Source organism: Zonotrichia albicollis, chromosome 1 (genome assembly GCF_047830755.1).
Source record: "Zonotrichia albicollis isolate bZonAlb1 chromosome 1, bZonAlb1.hap1, whole genome shotgun sequence".
Classification (NCBI taxonomy): Eukaryota; Metazoa; Chordata; class Aves; order Passeriformes; family Passerellidae; genus Zonotrichia; species Zonotrichia albicollis.
Window position 1 is genome coordinate 80,722,184 of NC_133819.1, and position 20,407 is coordinate 80,742,590.

General features: G+C 42.9%; 1 protein-coding gene across 3 annotated transcripts in view; it reads right to left on the reverse strand.

Moving 5' to 3' along the window:
* Positions 1-19,317, reverse strand: part of TRIO (trio Rho guanine nucleotide exchange factor) — a 247,613-nt gene extending 228,296 nt beyond the window's left edge. Inside the window, exon 1 of one of the 3 annotated variants that reach the window (XM_074545600.1) lies at positions 18,639-19,313. In XM_074545600.1, the coding sequence (XP_074401701.1) occupies positions 18,639-18,753 (115 nt within the window). In that variant the 5' untranslated portion in view covers positions 18,754-19,313. Of the gene's footprint in view, positions 1-18,638 lie in introns of all 3 variants that reach the window. The other 2 variants (XM_074545608.1, XM_074545618.1) reach the window with 2 other exon arrangements.
* Between the last annotated feature and the right edge of the window lie 1,090 nt (positions 19,318-20,407).

Genomic DNA, 20,407 nt, shown 5'->3' on the forward strand with positions numbered 1-20,407 from the left:
GAGGCAAATAAGCAATTATTGATTCATGTGTTTGGCAAACATTTTCACCCACTCACGAGAAGGAGAGTTTAAGAGGATTTTCACTACACAGTAATAACAGAGGCAGCCTCTCCAGCTCATAAAAGGGAAGTCAGACCATAAGCCAGATGCAAAACTCCAACAAACACTGATTCACAGCTCCAGTCACACTCAAAGTCATGTATGAAATGAGCAATTCAGCCATCCAATAAGCCAAGAAGGGGAAAGAGAGGGCAATTATGTCTCTGTTCAACAGAGCACCATTTAAAGTATTCCTTCTGATTCAGCACCAACCCTTGTGATCAGTATTCTTGGCCTACCATCAATGAATTTAATTACACAATTATTGAAAAAAACACAGCGTTCTCCCTTCTCTGCTTGCCCACAACCAGTCCAATACAAGTCACAGGAATTAGTCAGAAAGAATGTACAAAACAGCTACCTCCATTTTTGGTTTTGAAGTTCAAGTCACAGAAATAAATGGATATTAGCTCAAGCAGTACTGAAAATTACATGTTTCCTTTAACTGAGCAAATAGAGCTTAATCTTCTCTATTAATTGATACAATGTGAGGGACTATGAAAGGTGCATCAGGTTACTTAACACCCATCAGTTACTTCTTTGAGACTCTGGGATATTTAAATGACAGCTGTATGTTTGGATCCATGTCATCTAGCCATGGTTTTACCCAGTTGCTGGATCTTCTCTCCTGCTGAGCATACAGAGCCAAGTTTCAGCTCCTCCCCACTTCTGCCTTCTTTCACCTCCACATGCAGCTAGCATGTCTTAGCAGCTCTGCTAACAAACACACTTGCTGTCCCACAGCCAAAGCCTTGTAACTCCTTTTTTTTTTTCTACTTGAAACAGCTGCAGCAACTAATTAATACAGATACTGGAGCAATAAGCACAAAGTTCCTACCATTCAAGCTGATATATGTGTACTTTAAAGACAATGTTCTTAAACAGGAAGGAATTCAATACAAAGGAAAGAACAGGGCCTTAGCCACGTTAAAACAATACTCTTTTACTGCTGACTGACGCATTAGTGACTGGTTTGGGAACGAGATGCCCTCTTCCCTTTATGCCAGGTTTGGGCTTTTTCCTCCTACATTTGGAGGCTGGTGGAGGATAGAGTGACTTCTAAAAGGCAGGAAGTTATGGCTCTCCTCTTTCAACTTGTGCCATCTTCCACAGACAAAATATTTATTTGCCCTTGTTGTTACAAAATGAAAATGTTAAGCAGGATTCAAGACCCAAATATATTCCTTAACATAATGAAGATGTGCCTCATTTTCAAAGCTGACCATTTCAGAAGGCTTTTGAAAGAGACACTGTTCTTTCAGGTGCTCGCTTGGCACTATCCATCCCCAAGAGGCAATTAATTTTGGATCCTGACCGATGCCCCGATGTTCCAAGCATATCAGCTACGCATTAAGCAAAGGACTTCATTAAAGGACAGGAATTTAATTGAGTCTATATTCAGGTATGTCTCTGAAAGCTAGAGGGTAAGGAAGATACGTAGTAACTAAAAATGTTTTAAAGAACGCAGGTACGACCTCTTTCTGAGGAATTCAAGCTGTGTAGCCTACATTTAACTCTCTTCATCACACAGGAGTCAGTCAGACCACAGGTTCCCTGTTCTGAGCACAGCAAACTCCATCATACAGCTGCTACTTCAGGAAAAACTTTCACACCCAGCTCTAAAAAGTCAGTGAACAGGAAAATAACTACAGATATCCAGAGACAGAGAAAGTGTAACATTATAAGACAACAAGCCTCTGTACAACTTAACTAACCATTTCTAGCCTTAGAAACAGCTACAACTTAGAACGGAACGTGCTGACAGGGAGAAGCACTGGGAACAGCAAGGGTGCAAGAGTATTTATTTCCACGTTTTCTGTCCAAGTCTAAGAGCCTACTCTTAAGGACTTCTTGGATCCTGTTTAGAACTTGGCCTATCTGCAACAAATTACTAACATCATTCTTCAGCTCCTTCTGCCCAATCACTATGGCTGTTCTATCACATAAATTTTAAGCCTAATTTTTTCAACTACATAAACAAACACAAGCCTCTTTTTACTTGTCACTCCACTCCACTCCCCATTTTTTTCCACTCCTACCTTTATCAGATGCCATCATAAAGCCTCTCTTTAGCAAGGCCAATTTTAAAGGAAAATACAAAACTACCCCATTACTACACAGCTATCTTTATAAATTTATCCTGTTAATTCAGAACCATTTTCAAGCTATGGGCCAGTTACCAGTTTCATACATTTGAATAATATTTGGTGACATTTCCACCAGCTTGAAATGTCACAGTACTAATTTTTATTTTAACTCTAGAACGTGGGCCAAAATACTTCCATTGCACTCAGAACTTTAACCAAACCAACCACAAAAGCAAGGCACCCAGTAGTAACACCATGCTTAAATTAAAGGCAATGAGTGAAGCAGATAGGTTGTGGTTTGCTTATTTCTTACAGCAATATATATTCCTAATTTCAGACACCTGAATGCTGTTAACACTAGATTAACTGCACACTAGAAACTACAGAAGTAGTTGTCATTTGAAAAAAACACTCAACCATACTCACTTTCTATGCCAAACTCAAGGCAGCATTTTAAATAACACAGGGAATGATAATTGTAAATGCATAATGCAGAATTAAATCCAATATTGCTGTCAAAGCAACATTTCAGAATATGTTAACTTGGAAATTACTGTTAGCCCAGGGAGTAAACTCAAGTTAGCTCTTTCTTAACTTTGCTTCAGTTTTTCAGCTATATGAACTGCCCTTTTTGGAAACCTATCTTTACATTAATAATGTCAGCTTTTCTTTCAACATACTTTAGTAGGAGGGAACAATCAAAATTTAGGTGATTTGGCTGCCTCTTTAAAGGTTTAATAAAAAATTTATGCTTCACATCTCTAACTACTTCACTAAGAACCACTTTTGACCACAAAGAAGAAAAAGTACCTGGGAAGAAGTCAGCCTGAAATAAGTCACAATTCATTTTCATTCGATAGCATACATTTGCCAGCGCAGGAAGTTTTGATTGAGCCTCCTTAAGCAGAGAAAACTGTCAGCAAAATAACTACCATTTCCAAATAGCTTTATTTTCCTACAGCTGTGACATTTCTTTAATTAAAAAGTGTGATTAGTAATCTTATCCGAACACAACAAGACGATTACCTAGAGATAAAGTTCAACAAATCTCCTGAGATCAGTATGGCCTTGCACACATATCTTCTGCAGCAAACCTGGCAGATCAGAGGCTACAGCAAGGGGACCAACCACAAACATGGTTATTTGCTGGGGTCCTTGTGGAGCTAAGACTGTCAGTGCCCACCTCGCACAACTAAGCTGTTCTTTCCACAGAAACACAAGTAATACATTTTAACTGAGAGTGGCAGCAATTTGAGGAAGAGTGTAAGAAAAAGGTAATTTTAAGGTCAAAATAGTTAACAGTGACTTTTTCTTGAGTTCTGTGATCAGAAAGAAAGAAATTTTGCATTACAAAATTAAGGAATTCTATCAAAGTTCCTTTCTGCTTTCTTTCTCTTCTCTTCAGGGAATAAAAAAACAGACCTATCTAGGGCAGGGACAATTAACAGCTTGTCTTTCTGATTTGAGCACATTATCCCTGTAAAGCAAACATCTGAGCAGCGTGGTACATAAAAACACAACCCACCTTTACACTTCTTTCAAGGGTCAGTTCTCTTGGTGACCTCACTGCATTTCCAATCCCAAGTCTTCTGCATCATATATCCATTATCTCCCTTCCATTCTTCTGCCTAGGATTGCCTCTCTTGTGCTGTGCTTTAAAACATGAAAGGCCTCCTTTTGGCCTTGAAACTGGTGGTTGCTTCAGGGAAACTGTACATTTTCTGTCAAATGGCCTGTGAAAATTCAGGCCCCCATGCATCTATTAATCTGCCTGTGTGCATTAATAAAACTGTTAGTTCTGTTTCAGTATAAGACCTTAACCACAACAGAAACAGCATTTTTTTTGCAGTAGGTATGTAGTGTGATTTCCAGTATTTCTGTAAGCAAAGTGACCCTCACCCTTAATTTTGTCAGTTACTTTCTTCCTTGATTCTCTCTTTCATACTTCTTTGTCACTGATATACTCCTTCTTGCCTCTAGCCAGTTATTGCTGCTTTCTCAAAGATTACATCTTGTACCAGTGCCAAACTTCAATATATTTGGGCAGAACCAAGACAAGGACAGCAGAGCTTATTCTCCAGAACTGTACTTCACCTACAAAAAGCTCAGCAATTCACAGAGATGTCCCACCTCACTGGTTAGAGACTGCTTCACTGTCTCCAGAACAAGCAACTATCTTACTCACTTCTCCCTCCCTTTCCCCAATAACAACAGTGCAACATAAACAGATATTGACTTGAATCCTGGCTTTATTCTCAAATTTTCTGCAAAAGAAATTGATGCCTGGATGAGAAATGCACCACTTATTTATACTTAATTCATTCTTGGTTTAAATGTGGCTGGTAATACTGCCCTTACACTGTGTGCTATTCAAGAGCTAACCAACCCCTAATGCAGGACTTGTAAACCAATAAATATCGACATTTCAAACATAACTCCCACATTTTCAGATGTTTGTCACCTTTGACTTTCAACTCCACTAGGGAGATACAGGGTTATTTTGTTTCTGATAATTAGCTCTCTACCAGTCACCTTTCAATAAGGAATACATTTCATTCCATTATGATATTTAGCTTGACATGGAAACAGTTATTTCATATATTCAGTCAATTTCTATTCCATAAAACAGGAGGAATGCAGCTTGTACATAGCAACATTACAACTCTCTCATATCATGTGAACAGGCACCCCTTTATCTCCTTTTGGGTCTTTTCTTGGAGGTTACACAACAGTTCAGTTCAGAAAGCTTCTTATTAAAGCAGTAATTTTAGACCACATAAATGGCAAAATAAAGAGTGCAAAAATTTAGGTCACTTATCGTTTTGAACTTCCAATTACGTCCTTCAATGTCACGTATTCCTCCATGGGTGTTCTGCATGTAAATCTTAACCTATTATGCTGTGGTAAGCTTTCCTCACCTGAGAACATATATTTTCTTTTCAATCTTAATTATCTATTGCTTGTGAGTGGAAAATACATAATTTGGTTCCTCTTTCCTCCTTGGTATTTGATAATTTTTACACTTTGCTTCATTTAACTTTTATTACCATCGCAGAATTAACATGATGATCAAATCAAAAATCAACAACTCCTACGAAATTGAACACTAGAGTGTATTTGGGTCTGTTAAAAAAAGGAAAAGTTAAAAAAAGAAGTAGTAAAATATCTAATTTGTCCTCAATATATCTATCTAACAAAGCAGCTTACACATCCACCTTCTTTAATATTACACAGTGAGTTAATGCATTTCTACTCCCCAAATACCTCTGATGTAACATAGTAACCACTGCGCCCCGATAAAACCAATGCCATCCACTATCATCCACTAAGGCATTAAATGAAAACTTTACATAAACTCTAAACAATGACTTATCCCAACAATGAGATAGGACCAGGTGTGATTGAAATTGCCACAAAGAGGATTCAAAAACTAGGTAATGCAGCATTAAGGCTGCCCGTGCAACCCTTAATTGTCAGCACAGCACACATGCTGTATTTCTCAAACTCTGCAGGGCTTTTCCACAGAACCCCCTACTTATCCATGAGCACATAATGGAACTCCTGCAGAGATGAACACTGATGCCTCGTGATTGAGCTTATTGTCTGCTGGACCTCTGTCTTATTTATTGAAGAAAAGGAACAAAAGAAGGGATCACGGAAGCTGAGACAACAATTAAGACAGTGAAAAGCCAGTCTGGAAAAAGATGCCTATCCCTCCTCTAACATTCATCTTTCCTGTAGTTAAACAAGTCCCATTAAACTAGCAGATCTGAAATCTGAAGATTTTGCATCCCACCTCTCAAGTCGGAACAGGAGCCAGACCTCAAAGTATTAACAAAGAGTGAGATTCCTACCTCAAGTAGTAAAAACATTTCACAAAAAAATAAATTAAAGCTTAAGATACTATTTTGGCTGCTCAATATCACAAAAATCCCTGCTGTTATTTGCTGCTGTTTCAACCCGTAACAAAGCTTCCAGCATACGCACAGACAGAATTGAGCTCTGGCAGCCCAGACAATTTACAGATTGCAATTTAAGTGTTCCACCTAAGTACCAAGGTATAGCCATCCCTGCTTACCACACTCAAGCACAGGGCTCTGCCACTTCTTTTCACTGCCTAGAGGACATATAACAGCATTATGGAGAGCAGCACCTTCTTGCTCTTTGAAGCCACTCAGGTTGCCTCAATGGACATGAACTGCAAGTCACATCCTGCTCATGAACTTGCCTACAAGCAGAAACACCACAGGTTGCACAGGCACCCAAGTTAACCAAGTGCTCTTGCGGAAGGGTTTCACAGCTTTAACTTCCCAACAGTGGGTTAACACAGTGGAGACAGCAACATGGACAAATCCATTCCAAAAGCATATTCTATAAAATATGAGATTTTAAACAGAGTAGTTCTCCTACTTTGCTATATAGCAAGATCTTCCATAAATACAAAGTTTAAATTGCCATGTTGGCATTAACCACGACAGTAGGTAGTCAGGTCCTTTTGCTACCAACCGCCCATTGCTTTAACAGATAAACTGCTGCTTGGAACAAATACTATTTTTAGTAAGCAAAGACTCCAAATTTTTTCAAAACAACCTTGCAAAAACAAATATTCCCAGGCTCCACTGGAAAACCAAACAAAAACCTAAAGCAAACAAGAGCACAACTATTTATACATCTGCCAAGCAAATATTCTACAGCAAATCATATAGTTAAAAAAGGAAAGTTACTGAGTAAAAAAACTAACCCTCAGTTCTTGTGGGAGTGATGGGTGGAGACTTACTGCTTGAACTTAATCTAATCAATGCTACCATTTTTACCCCTAATATTCTATTACATTTACTATATTTGTAAATGGTAACATTTTTTTCTGACAAAGCCAACAAATTAATACACATATTTCACCTCTCCAATGCAAAGCTTTAGAATTAGGTGTAATATTATGAAAGAACTGGTCTTCACTACCAGTTGGCAAATGCTAAACCACAGGGATTCAACTGCACTGTCCCTGCTTCAACTCACCGGAAAAGGCCAGTTTTTAGTTAGCAGTGTTGTGTTGGTTGCTATCAGTTATACAAAAAATGTACACTGTTACTTGAAGGAAAATTTGCTTATCTCCATTTTCACGGCACTACCACAGTCATCTAACAACAGTAGTCTACAACACTCACATATTAACAGTTTTTCCTATATTTTTTCCCATTACAAAAATTTTACACACTCAAACAAGCTAACTTTATCTCAAGGGAAAGCTGATAGCTTCTAACTTTGATTTGTGTCAAGGCAGAGAGCAAACCCTTTTAGACAGCCAAACATCCATTCTTAAATGTTCAGGTTATCATTCCTTTCTATGTACAGATATGACAGGCAAATTTACTGCTTCTTGAGGAAGTTGGGAAAAAAATTACACTCCCTCACAGACACTGGTTCTAATTGCTACTGGTTTAAACTTCTCTTCAGTAGAGTCAGGAGATACCATTTCCACCGAGAAGTTCTTCAAAACAAAAAAAACCCAACACAACCCATAATCCACTTTTCCAGGGAGTTAAACTATGCTGTAACAATAATGGTCAATAGAGAATCAGACTTCTCAGTGCTATTAAAAGCACTGCAAAGCAAACTCACACAGCTTGACACAAGTTTTCCTCTGAAGCTGTCTACTATAAAGCTGAATGCAAGAAAAAGCAGCAATATTCAAAAGGGGTTACACCACTCAGTTATGTAAGTCACAAAGGTTCAAATTTAGATTTATATTTAGTTCATCAATTCCCACCCAGAGTTCAACTCAGTAAACTGATCTATTTTTAGCTTTTGACTCTTTTGGACATTTCCTTCCTTCATCTGTGTAAATGCGTCAGAGCTTCTAAAATGTTTCCCTTTGGCTAGGGTAGGATGCATCTGATTCCAGGCTTTATAAAAAAGCTAACACACACACACGCCAAGTGGTTATTGCTGGCAGAATTACACCCTTGCTCTGAGTTAAGCATAGGCAAATTTGACTCCAATCCCCACACTGTACTAGAAAAGACCTTGCTCCTTCTGCACTGATGGGTTAAAGCATGTCATGGCTAAACTTTACAAGGACCACAACAGGATAAATTGTATTTTATTACCTTTTCTATAAGCCGGCTTGACTTGACTCTCCTTCCTTGGTAATTCACCAGACAAACAGCAGAATTTTCCCAAAATGGGGACAGAAATGAAATTCAGTTTTTTAACTTTGTGCTCAGCTGCCAAGTCAAGAAATTCAGTCAAGTACAATTCCTTGTTTTTCTTCCAAAGACAGCCTTGCACTATCTGTGGAGAAACTACTATCATAGTTTTTATTTATTTTTTCATTTGATGTAAAGCATTACAAGGCAGTGTCCTGGTTCTGGCCTGGAGGGGGCATGACGAGGACCTGGAGTATCACCTCATGTAATTTTCTGGGAACAAAAGGAAGGGCTCACTCCCGTGTCAGGGCAGTGTGGCAGAGGGAGCTGGCACGGAATGTCCACAAGGACAACGTTCCACAAGGGGTGAGCAATAACATTTCTTTTCTTGAACATGCTGTCATTCGTATAATTACTGTCTGTTTTCTTATCTCATTACTGTTCCCAGTAAATTGCTCTTATCTTGACCCATAATCTTTACCTTTTGTGCCTCCAATTCTCCTCTCCATCCCGCAATAGGGAATACAGAGTGGGAGTGAGTAAGTGGAGTGAGGGAACACCATTCCTAAACCACGACAGTCAACCAACAAGCCATCAGATAATTCATAATCATCTTTCCATCTGAAAAGGTGCGACTCTTCTAATAAATTTTAGTGTGGCTTGCCTCTGTTGTCCTTACAGAAGCCTGGCTCACATGATCCCTGTGAATTAAGCAATGCATAGCATTGATTTCTTCTTTGAACTTTGCAAACTATGGCAAATTCAAGCCTAACAACTATCTTTAAGTGCAGAAAACAAGTACTTAAAGCACAGGAAATGTGACTAAGATGTGTAAAGACCATAAGCTACTGCTGTAGCTGTTCCATTTCCGATCATTTAGGACCAGCCCTATGCACAGTATCAACCAAAATGAAGTCGCTGACTAACATTAATAAACCAAATAATAAAGACAGGCAAAAAAGCTTTGAGACTAACACGTTATTAAAAAATAAACAACAACAATGGCTATTTAGTTTCTTTAGCAGTGAAATCATAACCTATTTTATTATTCTATGGTAAAAGACAACAGAGGACTCTAAAGATGGGGTTTGGCATCTCCCTAAGCCTGATATTCAACGCACTATGTGCTATCAACTTCTGTGCAGAATAGGACAATTCCAGGCAATTTATATTTCAATTCACCTTGATTTGCTGACAGCTTTCTACATTTTTTTTTCCTGTGCTTTCAGCTGCATATATCTGGAATTCAAGGAGTAGGAGAATTACAAAGAGCAAAGACACTTTGACCTTGGCCTAAAGTTTTTAGAAGAGGGTGGAGTATTTTTATGATCTCAGAAAATGGTATCATCTTTGTACTCAATGCTGCTTAACCCAACATGCCCAGAAGTCAGTGGCATGATAAACACTTGGAAATTGAAGAACTCACTACCTTAAGGCCAGTAGAAAATTATATCCAACCAACACTGTACAGCCAAGACTACACAATGGATACGGTGAAGTCCACCATGTAGCATAGAGAGTTAGCCAAGAAATATTGGTATTAAACACTCCAATTAGTCTAATTCACTTCTTGGGATGTCCCTTTATTATGCAGGACACGCTTTAAGAAATGTTACCTGATTTCTTCCCAATATTTAACATCTGTTTGGGCTCTGAAAACAAGCAGTTCCCAAGACTTCCAACACTCCAGCTTTCATTAAATTTCACCAATAACATTTTTCATTGTTTGGTGCCCTCAAAAATATTAACCAGCTATGTGACCATCATAAGCCCTAGTGAATAGCCTTTGACCAAATGCCTTGATAAAGTATGTCATAAGGCTGAAGGTTTCCACAAAATTACCCACAAAAATGCAGAAATTCTGTATAAAGCCTAAAAGTTTGGGATTTTGAATTATTCTTTTATGCAATATGTGAGGTACAGACTAGACAAAAATAAGTAGGTATTTACCTTAAAGGTCCCTGTGAGCCCTATCTTTCTGTAGTATATTTTCCTGTTCATTTTTAGCACTTAGAAAATCTCACTTCAATGTAACCCTGGATCCTCAGACTCTAATTGCTAAGCAGTCATGTACAAATCTAACCACAAAAATCACTACTGGTTGTTTACACAGTCTGCAGACACCTCAGGAATAACTATTACTGCTCATACACGCACTAACACTACAAGAAAACATGAGTAATTAAGCTCCGGGTAGTTTCACAGATGACTAGAACACATTGGGATTACTCACAATAGCCCTGTTCAGTGCCTGCTGCCCAGAATACTTTCTCCAACTTTTTAACAAAGAGATTTGCCATGCAAAGTCAAGTTTTTGAAGCCCAGTGGACTATTTAGTTTGACAGTATATACATGCACACATGTATCCTCATGCACACTAGCGAAACAAACCTTCCTGAAACTCAGACTCCTGTCAGACTATTACACACGCCAATAACATCCTGACTCTTGCACAGATTTGTGGGAATTATCCAAGCACACTGTACTACACCTATAGTATAAAACATTAAGCAAACCCCTGACACATTTTGAATACTGCAAGTTCACACTTTTGTCCCTATACTTGCCATCTTGCTTCCCCAACATCTTGGGCCCTGAGAGGAAAAAAAAAAATTCTCATCTCCCCATAAAGATTGCTTTCTCTTCCCACCATAATTATAAAACACCAATGCCTATTTCAGTTCTTCAGTAAGGTCCAGATTACAAAACACTATATTCAGAAATAGCAGCAAAAGACATAGTTAAGCACTGTTCAGTAGGAAAACCTGTTACATATTTGCAGCTGTGTATTTTAAACAGCGCTACTGCCACTTAGGCAAGGCAGTAGCAGAGGAGATTAAACAAATTTGACTAAATGATTTCAGAAGACTCCACTCAACAGCCTTGAAAAACAACCCAATTTTTTAAACAAATGCACAATTAGGCTATTTCAGATGACTTAGAGCAGCTATTTGGCAGAGAAACCACTGGAACGAGCTTTGTATCTTTAAAGCACAGTCTTGTCACTCAGACTGTTTTGTGAAACTTTGTGGACACAACCCATTTATGACCCTCCTCTTTGTGTATCCATACAACAACCTACTCTAGAGGCTGAAAATCAGATGCTTTAATGTACTGTAGTGTCTACTGCTAAAAGCACTTGAGTTGCTCCCTGTCATTTCAATTCCTCCTCCTCACTACTGGGTAAGTGATCTGTTTTCTCAAAACAGCAGTATCCTTCCTGAAGGAATATGACTCAGCTTTGCAGATCATCAGTATTACTTCACCAGTAGTCTACTTTTTGATTTTACCGCACCAAGAAAAATGTTAAGTTAAACAAAGATCCTTCTCCAAATCAGGCAAATTTCTTCATGAAAACAACAAATAAATGTAACCATCTTAGTCATTACATTAAAATAGCCTGCTGTGACTTTCATGGGGTTTTTTACCTCTTTTTTTTTTTTTTTTTAATTTGGTTATTACCAATATCACGCAGAAAAAAATTGTTTCCTCTGTTCTGTTTAAAATTATTACCCACTTTCCTTCGACCACCACTGCATTTCCAAAATTTCAATGAGTCTTTACTATTTTAACACTTTTGCTGACCATGAACAGCTATTTCAGTAATTTTATCTCCTTCTTCAAGATGCAGACCAAAAATCACTACGCAGTTTCACCCTATTAAATTGACCGAGCAGTCTGCAACTAAGCATTCTGTGACACCAGAATTTTAGTTTTTATTTTCAATTGAAGAGGAGTAGAGGAACATTAATATTTTCTCTGTATATTTGGGTAAGGAAAGTCTTTCCAGTCTTTCTCTAGAATTTATTTACCTAGATAGTGATTTTACATGCAAAAGCTTTTGGAAATCATGTGATATTATAGGTTGAAATTCACACCTGTTTCTGTCAGGTTGCTGTGGGACACATTTAACTGGGGGAAATATTACTACCCATCTTCTACACAGTGACCGAGCTCTGCAACTGATGAGAGCCTCAGCTCTACCAAGCCTCTTGCTACTTCTGTCAGCTCCTTTCTGGGCACATCAGCACTTGATGCCAGCTCGAATGTACTGCTTCCAAGAATGCACCTTTTCTCTAACTCCCATTCACCTTCCACTCCAAATGTGCATTTAGTTTATCAACTGGCAGCTATCAAAGATGTTACCAGTAATTGTCCTCGTCCTCTCTTAGAAATATTCATGACTTCTGCCTCCAGCTGTTTCAAACACAACCTAACCTCTAACTTGATCTATCCTTGTCTATCCGCAGAGAAGCTTGGCTGTTTCACACTAGGCCAAATTGCACAACAGCTGCTGCATTTCACACTGAAGCTCTGTATCCTCATCTTCATTGTTCCAGGGAATGTCACTTCAACAATGCTATTTCCCAGCCTAACTTCTCCATTGTAACTTCATTGTTTCTGCAGTTATTTTTGCTCTGCATATGCTCATCAAGTTGTGGCATTTTTCTATGGTATTTTTCAAAATATCATTTACACACACACCACTCTGCTTCAACCATCTTACTAAAATGGACACTTCTGGAATTGGATCAAAACTCCACAAAAGAGCCCACTTCTTCAGCTCAGGTCAACCAGCACTAATGACAGCAATACTGCTGCAACCTTCTCATTTGCTAATGCAACTCAAAGCACAAAAGTAACAGATTCTTGAAAAGTTTACACAGCACTGTGAATTTTTGTTGTGTTTATTTATTTAATACAAATGCTGTCATCACACGAAGTCACATGAAAGAATGGACAACTTGGTTCATACTTTACATCCTCTGCATGCCCACCAGTTCTTAAAACGCACCTCAGCTCCTGACAGCCACGGGGCCAAGAACCAGTACTTGCAGAGAACAGCAGGGAGCTGTCATGTGAGCTACCACCAGTGCTACCTGGCAAAACTCCACTTTTGGCTTCACTATTAGATTATTTCTGTTGGACACTCGTAACAACTCTGTAGCAGCTCCAACTGGAATGCCAAGTAAGCAACAACAACTCTGACTACCTTCTCTGTAAGTTAGCTACTACACATCACCAGGAGATAGTGCCTTCCTAAGAAGATTCACCTACCCTAACTTTACAGATGGTGTGCTCTGCTTCATGGTTTTCAGACAGAAACTTGGCTTGTTTTTCACATTTGATGCCTACCTTTAAAGCTAGTTTGCCCATGATCTAAATGATAGTGTTTTTATTAGTAGTATTCTTGAAAAAACTGCTCTTTCTAATAACATGCTTGCCTTTTCTTTACCATGTAACCTTTCCAACGCTCCCTCCATTCCCTACTATGATAGCATTTTTAATGCTGTCTACTATGTGCCAGTCACTATCACATAGGACACAATATAAAGCAAGCAAGGCAAAAGTATATAAAGCAATATAACAAGAAAGAAACAAAACGTAAGTCCTCCTTGTAAATTTGAAACAACAAATTCCTAAATGCTGGAATTTATCTTTACAGTATTTCGTGATTTTCATGAAAACTAAGCAAACAACAAGATCACTATTTAAAAGAAAAATAAGAAAATTAATTCTATTTTCATGACACTCATTAATACTTCTTCTAAGGTCTCAACTACACAAGCAGCTATCAGCATAGGTTGCTATAGGCAGACTTAGCCAAACCCAGACTGATTGAAGTCTCAAGTTACTAGTGCTTGCAGAAGTCTTCAAATGTCCACAACCACAACAAATCTCAGCATTCTGTTTTCCTAAAATACTCACACGTTCATTTTGGTACCTAAACACACATATCTTAAACCAAAGTTTTAAATTCTCTTATCATTAAGCTTACATTAAGAAACACATGCACAAGCAGGATACACTAAGTGTATAACATTAGAACTAGGTGCTATTTAAAGCCCTTCTGGCTACCAGCCTGTTCTCTAACTTCACCTTGAGAGGTGGCACACTGAACTCTCTACTTGGAACAACCACCTCCTCCAGACCCACATTCATCTCAGACTTACTCCTTCTCCTGAGAGAGGACTGCTGCTACCTGTGCAGATTAGGTTTTACATGGAGAATCCTCCACTCTTTTGTTTTCCCATATCAAGGGATGAAGTACAATTAACAATTATGTTCAGATTTGACCTGACAAAGCCTGGAGAGTTATTCACCTTAATGACAAGACTTTTGGAGCTCCTTGTTTTTCCTTTGTTTTTCAAACACTTCTGTTCCCCCAACCCCTTCCATTGCTCAGTATGCAAACTGTGTTCCTTCCAGGCATGTGGCAAGTGTTCACATAAACAGGTGGTGACAACCCTAATCTCCTCAACAGCTTTGAAAACTGTATTATCTGTCCATATATGAATGAAGTTACTGCAGTTTGTAGAGGCCACTCATAAAAAATGTATCATGCAGGAAATAACTGCATCCACTTTCATCTCATAACTGTGAAGAGTTATCAGTCAGTTGTCTGGTTTTTTTTTTCATGAAGACTTATCAGACTAATTTATAAAGGCACTCCCTACACTGTCTAGCCAAGGATTGACTGAAGTGCTTACAAGCCTTTTTCTCTGCAACCTTTTGTATTCATGTCCATACAGAAGGGTAAATTTAATTACTAAAAGTTTGACCAACATCAACATTTGTCTTTTACTTGGATGAAAAATGTTTTGCTCTTTATGCCTAAAAACCAAATTCACGAACTTCAACTAGCAAAAATACCTTAGTTTGTAAAAGCACTCTTACAATAACAAGATTTAAATTTAACAGAGAACCCTCTTTCTTCCCTCCTGAAGATTTGAGTCCCCTTACCAAAGTATTGAGGACTCACAGCTGCAAAGATGAAGATTAAACCAACAACAACCAAACAAAACCTCTGTACGGTTACTGCCCTGTAAGCCATGACTTGATGGCACTCCCTCAAATTCAACTTTGCTCATGTCAGCTGTTTTCAGACCTTTCAGACACACAGAATTTTAGGATGAACTTAGAACATATTTTGAAAAGTTTTATCTTAATAACTTTTCATAAAAAATAGATCTTGTATACTTAACACATGTACTAACACCACTCTACACAGCCACTTAGACTGTGCTACTGGGGTTTTGTATGGTAACAGGTTTTTTTCATAATTCCAAGATATTTTACCAGTTCTTTCAAGTCACAACAGTGCACTTTTTTAATTCAAAGAAGGGATAATTGTCTAAACATTTATAGTTCAAACCATATCCTTCTGTCAGTTTACACAGTCATTTCTAATCTCTAACATATATAGGACAGAAAGGCACCTCCTACAACCACTGTGTTTTCTCCTTCAAAATGTAATCACTATGCCTGGCCTTCAACTCTGCTTCTTTTACTATTAATCCTGCCACAAAGGTGACAGGCCTAACAAGGTGCTCTTTCCTTTTCAACTCCAAATAATGAGATTTAGATACCAAATATGTAACAGAAAGTAAGCTGCTTCAATTTCTTCCAATAAAGGGATTCCTCATTTACATCCAAGACACACAGTCTTTATATGCTCCTACTACCACCACCTCACTTCCAGCTCAGCTGCTTTCCTCACATTTCAACTGCAACTTTATTTCCCCAACAACTCAAGAGTGAGTTTACATTTACATAACCAAAGTGAAAACTGGAAATGCGCACATTTCAAGTGATGTGAACCTAGCTGCTGTTCAATATCCTAACAAAATCTTCCAAATAATGAAACTCCATTCTTCAGGCTACTTTAATTCTACTTCAATCTTAGTCTTACAAAAGGACAGGAGGAAAGCCAATAACCCCACTTGGCAGCCCAACTGACCAATTTAACCAGCCCAAGATTAGAACTGATTGTTTAGGCAGGCTTTTTGTTGTTAGGGTTATTTTTTTTTCCTCCTGGAAAACACTGCAACATTTTTACTCATTTTCTTTTTAAGTAACAGCTAGAGCTTTGCTAATATTCTCTGCAAGTGACAGGAAAGAGGAAGCATTTGTCATTGTAAATTCTGTAAAGAGAAAAATATTTTGTTTGCTCCTAAGTGCACCAAACAAAGTTTTTTCCTTGTTCATTGATCTCTGTGCCTTTGTGCTCCACTGAAAAAAAAGTGCCTGTTGTTCAAACAAAGGGAAGCACTGGAGATCTCTTAATAGACCCTCTCCTCATAGAAGAGTGGATCATGCACAGAGGCGGAATTCAAAGAGCTCTTCTCAATGCCAAACACCCACAGGAGATGCCAGAACATTTTCCAGTGTATGTTAGAGCCCAGGCTGAACCAGATAACCTTCACATGTAAATACGGAAATGAGAATGGCAGCTGTTAAATCTCCTCTGAGAGTTTTTTGATAAGTATGTCCTTCTATTGCTTTAAGATTTTCAGATGCTGCAAGACTGAGCTCAGTGCAACTTCCCTGTTATCCCAAGTTATCAGCATCAGAAGTCATCACTGCACCACTTACGAGCTTACCAGCTGTAGCATCCCTCAACCCACACATAAATGTGGAAGTTGATTATTAATACAGCTGGCAGGATCTTCCAAAACTGCAAGACTACTACACAAGCACCCATTTAGAAATACACTAGGCAGACTACTGTGTATAAGCCTACTGTTATAATTTGCCATTTTGCTTTAATTGGGATTTTTTTCCTGGGAACGATAAAAGTCAGTCCTTTTTCCATGATAAAACCCACCAAGGCCAGCATTCTGACAAGGAGTTTCACACTCAGTGGCTCTCCTGTGAAGCAGGTTGCCCCGGGAGCATCAAGCCCTCCAGAGGGGACACAGCCCCCTATTCGGACCCTCTATCCAAGCAAACGCTGCTCCCAGCCCTGCTTCAAGGATGCCTGCCACAAATCACACCTCCTTCTTCATCCTCATGAAACCAAGCACACTGAGCAGCACCACCGACCGCAAGTAGCACTGATTACGCCGTTTCCCACTTCCCTCGCGGACTTTGCTTAAAAATCCAGTGAACACAGCTTTTACTACTATTATTACTACTGCCATCATTATTTTTTACACACGAAATCGGCCAACCCCCTCATCTTTCCTGCGGTGAGTCTGCATTTCCCTTGCTCGCCGCTCCTTTTTAGGCATCCAAAAGGAGCAAGTGCCCAGCCCAGCCCGGCCCGGCCCGGCCGGGCCGCTCCACCCGGAGCGATGGCCGGGGGGTGCCCCGGGGGACGCGGAGCCGCCGGCGGAGCGGACGGAGGGGAGGAGCCGCCGCCGCCCGGGGGAGGGCAGCCGGCACCGGGGGAGGCTCCGTCCCCGCCGCCGCCCAGGCTGCCGGCAGGGCTCGGTCCCCGCCGCCGGCGGTCCGTGCGGCCCGGGCAGCGCTGCCCTCCCCGCCGCTATCCCCCGGGGCATAGTGTCTCGGCGGCGGGCGCAGCCGTCCTCCCCGCCCGGTTGCGTGCCGAGAGTAAACACCGAAGGAGAAGGCAGCCTCCATTTTTTTTCATCCCGGCAGCCTGTCAACAGGCTCCCCCCCCTTCCCCTGCCGATCCTCCGCGCCCAGCCCGGCTTCCCAGCCCGGCAGCGCCCGAGAGCCGCTGCTTCCCCGCCTCAGCCGAGGCAGCGACACCCCCTTAATATAGGCTTCGCTTTTTGTCTGCCTCTTTCGGTTCTCCTTAGAACATCCACTTTCCACGCCGCTTCTACCATCCCTGCCCTGTGCCGCCACCCAGCAGCACAGCACCGGAGGAGCGCTGCCTTTTATAGCGGTGTCATCCTTGCCGGCTCCCCGGCCTCCCCGGGGGGCCCGGCCGGCGCAACCGGCTCCCCGCAGCCCTGCGGCCCCGCTCACCCTTCCCACCCCTCCGACACCCTGGGCTTCCCAGATCCGAGCGGCTCCTCCACCCGCCTCCCGCCCCGCGACCCCCGCCGGGACATTTTCGGGGGGCTCGGGTCCACCTGGCGCTGGGTGGTGCCGCCGGCCCCGGTGACGCGCCTGCTGCCAGGCCGGCACGGGAGGCAGAATCGCACCTGTCACCGGCGACACCGCCCCGGGGCGGCAGCAGCCCCGCACCCTCCCGGCCGGGCCGCGCCGCCGCCGCCCCCGTTTTCACGCCTCGGTTCTGCCGGCGAGGGTGGCGTCCCGCCCGCGAGTTGCGGTGCCTAAGCCCCGCTGTCCCCGGCATAGGACGGGGCGGCTCGGTTCTCTTTCCTGCCGCCTCCCCGAGGAACAGACGGGCAGTGCCGAGGCGGCCCCGGCGGCGAGCGGCGGGCGAGCCTTCCCCGAGGCCACCTGACAAAGCCGGTTGCCCTCTCCTCCTTTCCCGGCTCCAGGGGGAAGACGTCGCCTCCCCAGGGCCACCTTTCGCCTCTGCCTCCAGCCGCGGTCTCGCCGCCGGCCCTTCTTCCCCGTTCCCCCAGGACAGGAGCGCACTCACCGGATCGGAAGAACGCCGCGATGTCCGCCGAGTCCTTGGCCGCCTCCTCGGCCCCTTCCCCCGCGCCGCTGCCGGCCGTGGTGGCGGCGGAGGTGGCGGTAGCGGCGCTGCTCATAGCTGCTGCTGCTGCTGCGTGTGCCGGCGGCGGTGACTCCACCGGGCGAGACCTGCCGCCGACCCCGCCGCCCCCTCCGCGGATCCCGGCTTCACCTCCGGGCGGGAGCGGCCGTCAGGGCGGCAGCCGGAGCGGGCGAGCGATGCGGGGCGGCGGCGGGCGGCCGCAGCGAGCGGAGGGACATGAAGGTATGTGCGGAATGGCAGCTCCGGGAGCGCCCACCCCCCGCAGCCACCTAGGAGGCGGCGTGTGCATGCAGGGAGTCCGGGCAGGCGGGCGGGCGGCAGCCGGAGCGCAGACAATCGCGGGAGGAGGAGGAGGAGAAGGAGGAGGGCGACGACGACGACGACGGCATGGGAAGGGCCAGCGGTCCGCGCAGTGAGCAGCTAGTGGGCGGAGAAAAAAAGGAACGTTTCCAACCTTTTTTTTTTTTTTCCCTTTTCTCTATTTTTTTTTTTTTTTAAGAAGGAGCGAGGAGCGATCTGGAGGAGTAGCAGCTGCCCTAGCCACCGCGGTGCCAGTGGCCGCAGCAAGCACCGTCCTCCATCTTGACTGGGAGAAGGAGGAGGAGGAGGGGAGGAGGGTGGGAAGGGGGAGTCGGGAAAGGAAGCGAGTCCCCGCCCGAGGAACAAGGGCGGTGGAGCCGGGAGTGGGGGGAGCTCGGGAGTCTCCGGCTGCGTCCGGCACCGGTCGGGATGGGGCGGGGCCGGGCGGCGCAGCGCGTCAGCGCTCCCGCCGGGCCCGCGCCCCGTGCCTGGGCCGGGGCTTCCCAGAGGCGGGGCCGCCCGCCGGGAGCTGCGGGTTTGCTGTTCGGGTTTGGGATTTCTGTTTGTTTGGTTGGGGATTTTTTTAGGCGCTTCCGGCTGGCCTTCGCCCTACTGCCAGCTCGCCGGTGCGCGGAGGTCGGAGTGGAGGTCCGAAAAGAAAAACCAAAACCCTGAGCAAATCCAGTCCGTGAGGGGCGGGAGCGTGGGAAGCAGCGCGTGCCCCGTGCTCCTGCCTGCCGCTGCCCGGGGGACCGCGCTCGGGAAGAGACCCCTGCCCAAGGTCGGAAGGAGCCCGGCTTACCTCTGGAGGGCACAGGGCAAAGGGTGCCAGATTTCTTTAAAAAGGTGCCTTTAAAGGGCAGCCCTTACGTTGCTGTCTGTATTGTGGATAGTTTTTCTTCTGTTGTCACGGGGACGCTTCAAAAGATTTAATGCTGTGGACTGGTTCAATTAATATCAAATAAGCAAGCAGCTCAGGATGGGGAGGTTATGTGCCCCACCACCGTCCTGCTCCTCGTGTTAAGGCAGTATAAGTTTGTGTCCAGGTCAGGTTGAGGAGAGGGTGTCAGCAGGAATCAGAGGTTGCACAGATTGATGAATTTGAGTAACAGATCTCAAATGCTTGTGGTAAATGGTAAATCGTTAGCACACTTGAAATGCAGAAGTACAGCTTCAAGAATTAAACTCCTGAGCCTTTGGTAAGTGTTAAAAGAAGGTAAGTTCAAGAGAAGTGTGGTTTGTAGAATTACAGAATATCCTGAGTTGGAAGTGAGTCACAAGGATCATCCTATGATCCTGCACAGGACCACCCCGAGAATCCCACATGTGCCTGAGAGCATTGTCCAAACACTTCTTCAACTCCAGCAGGCTGTGGGTTATGAACACTT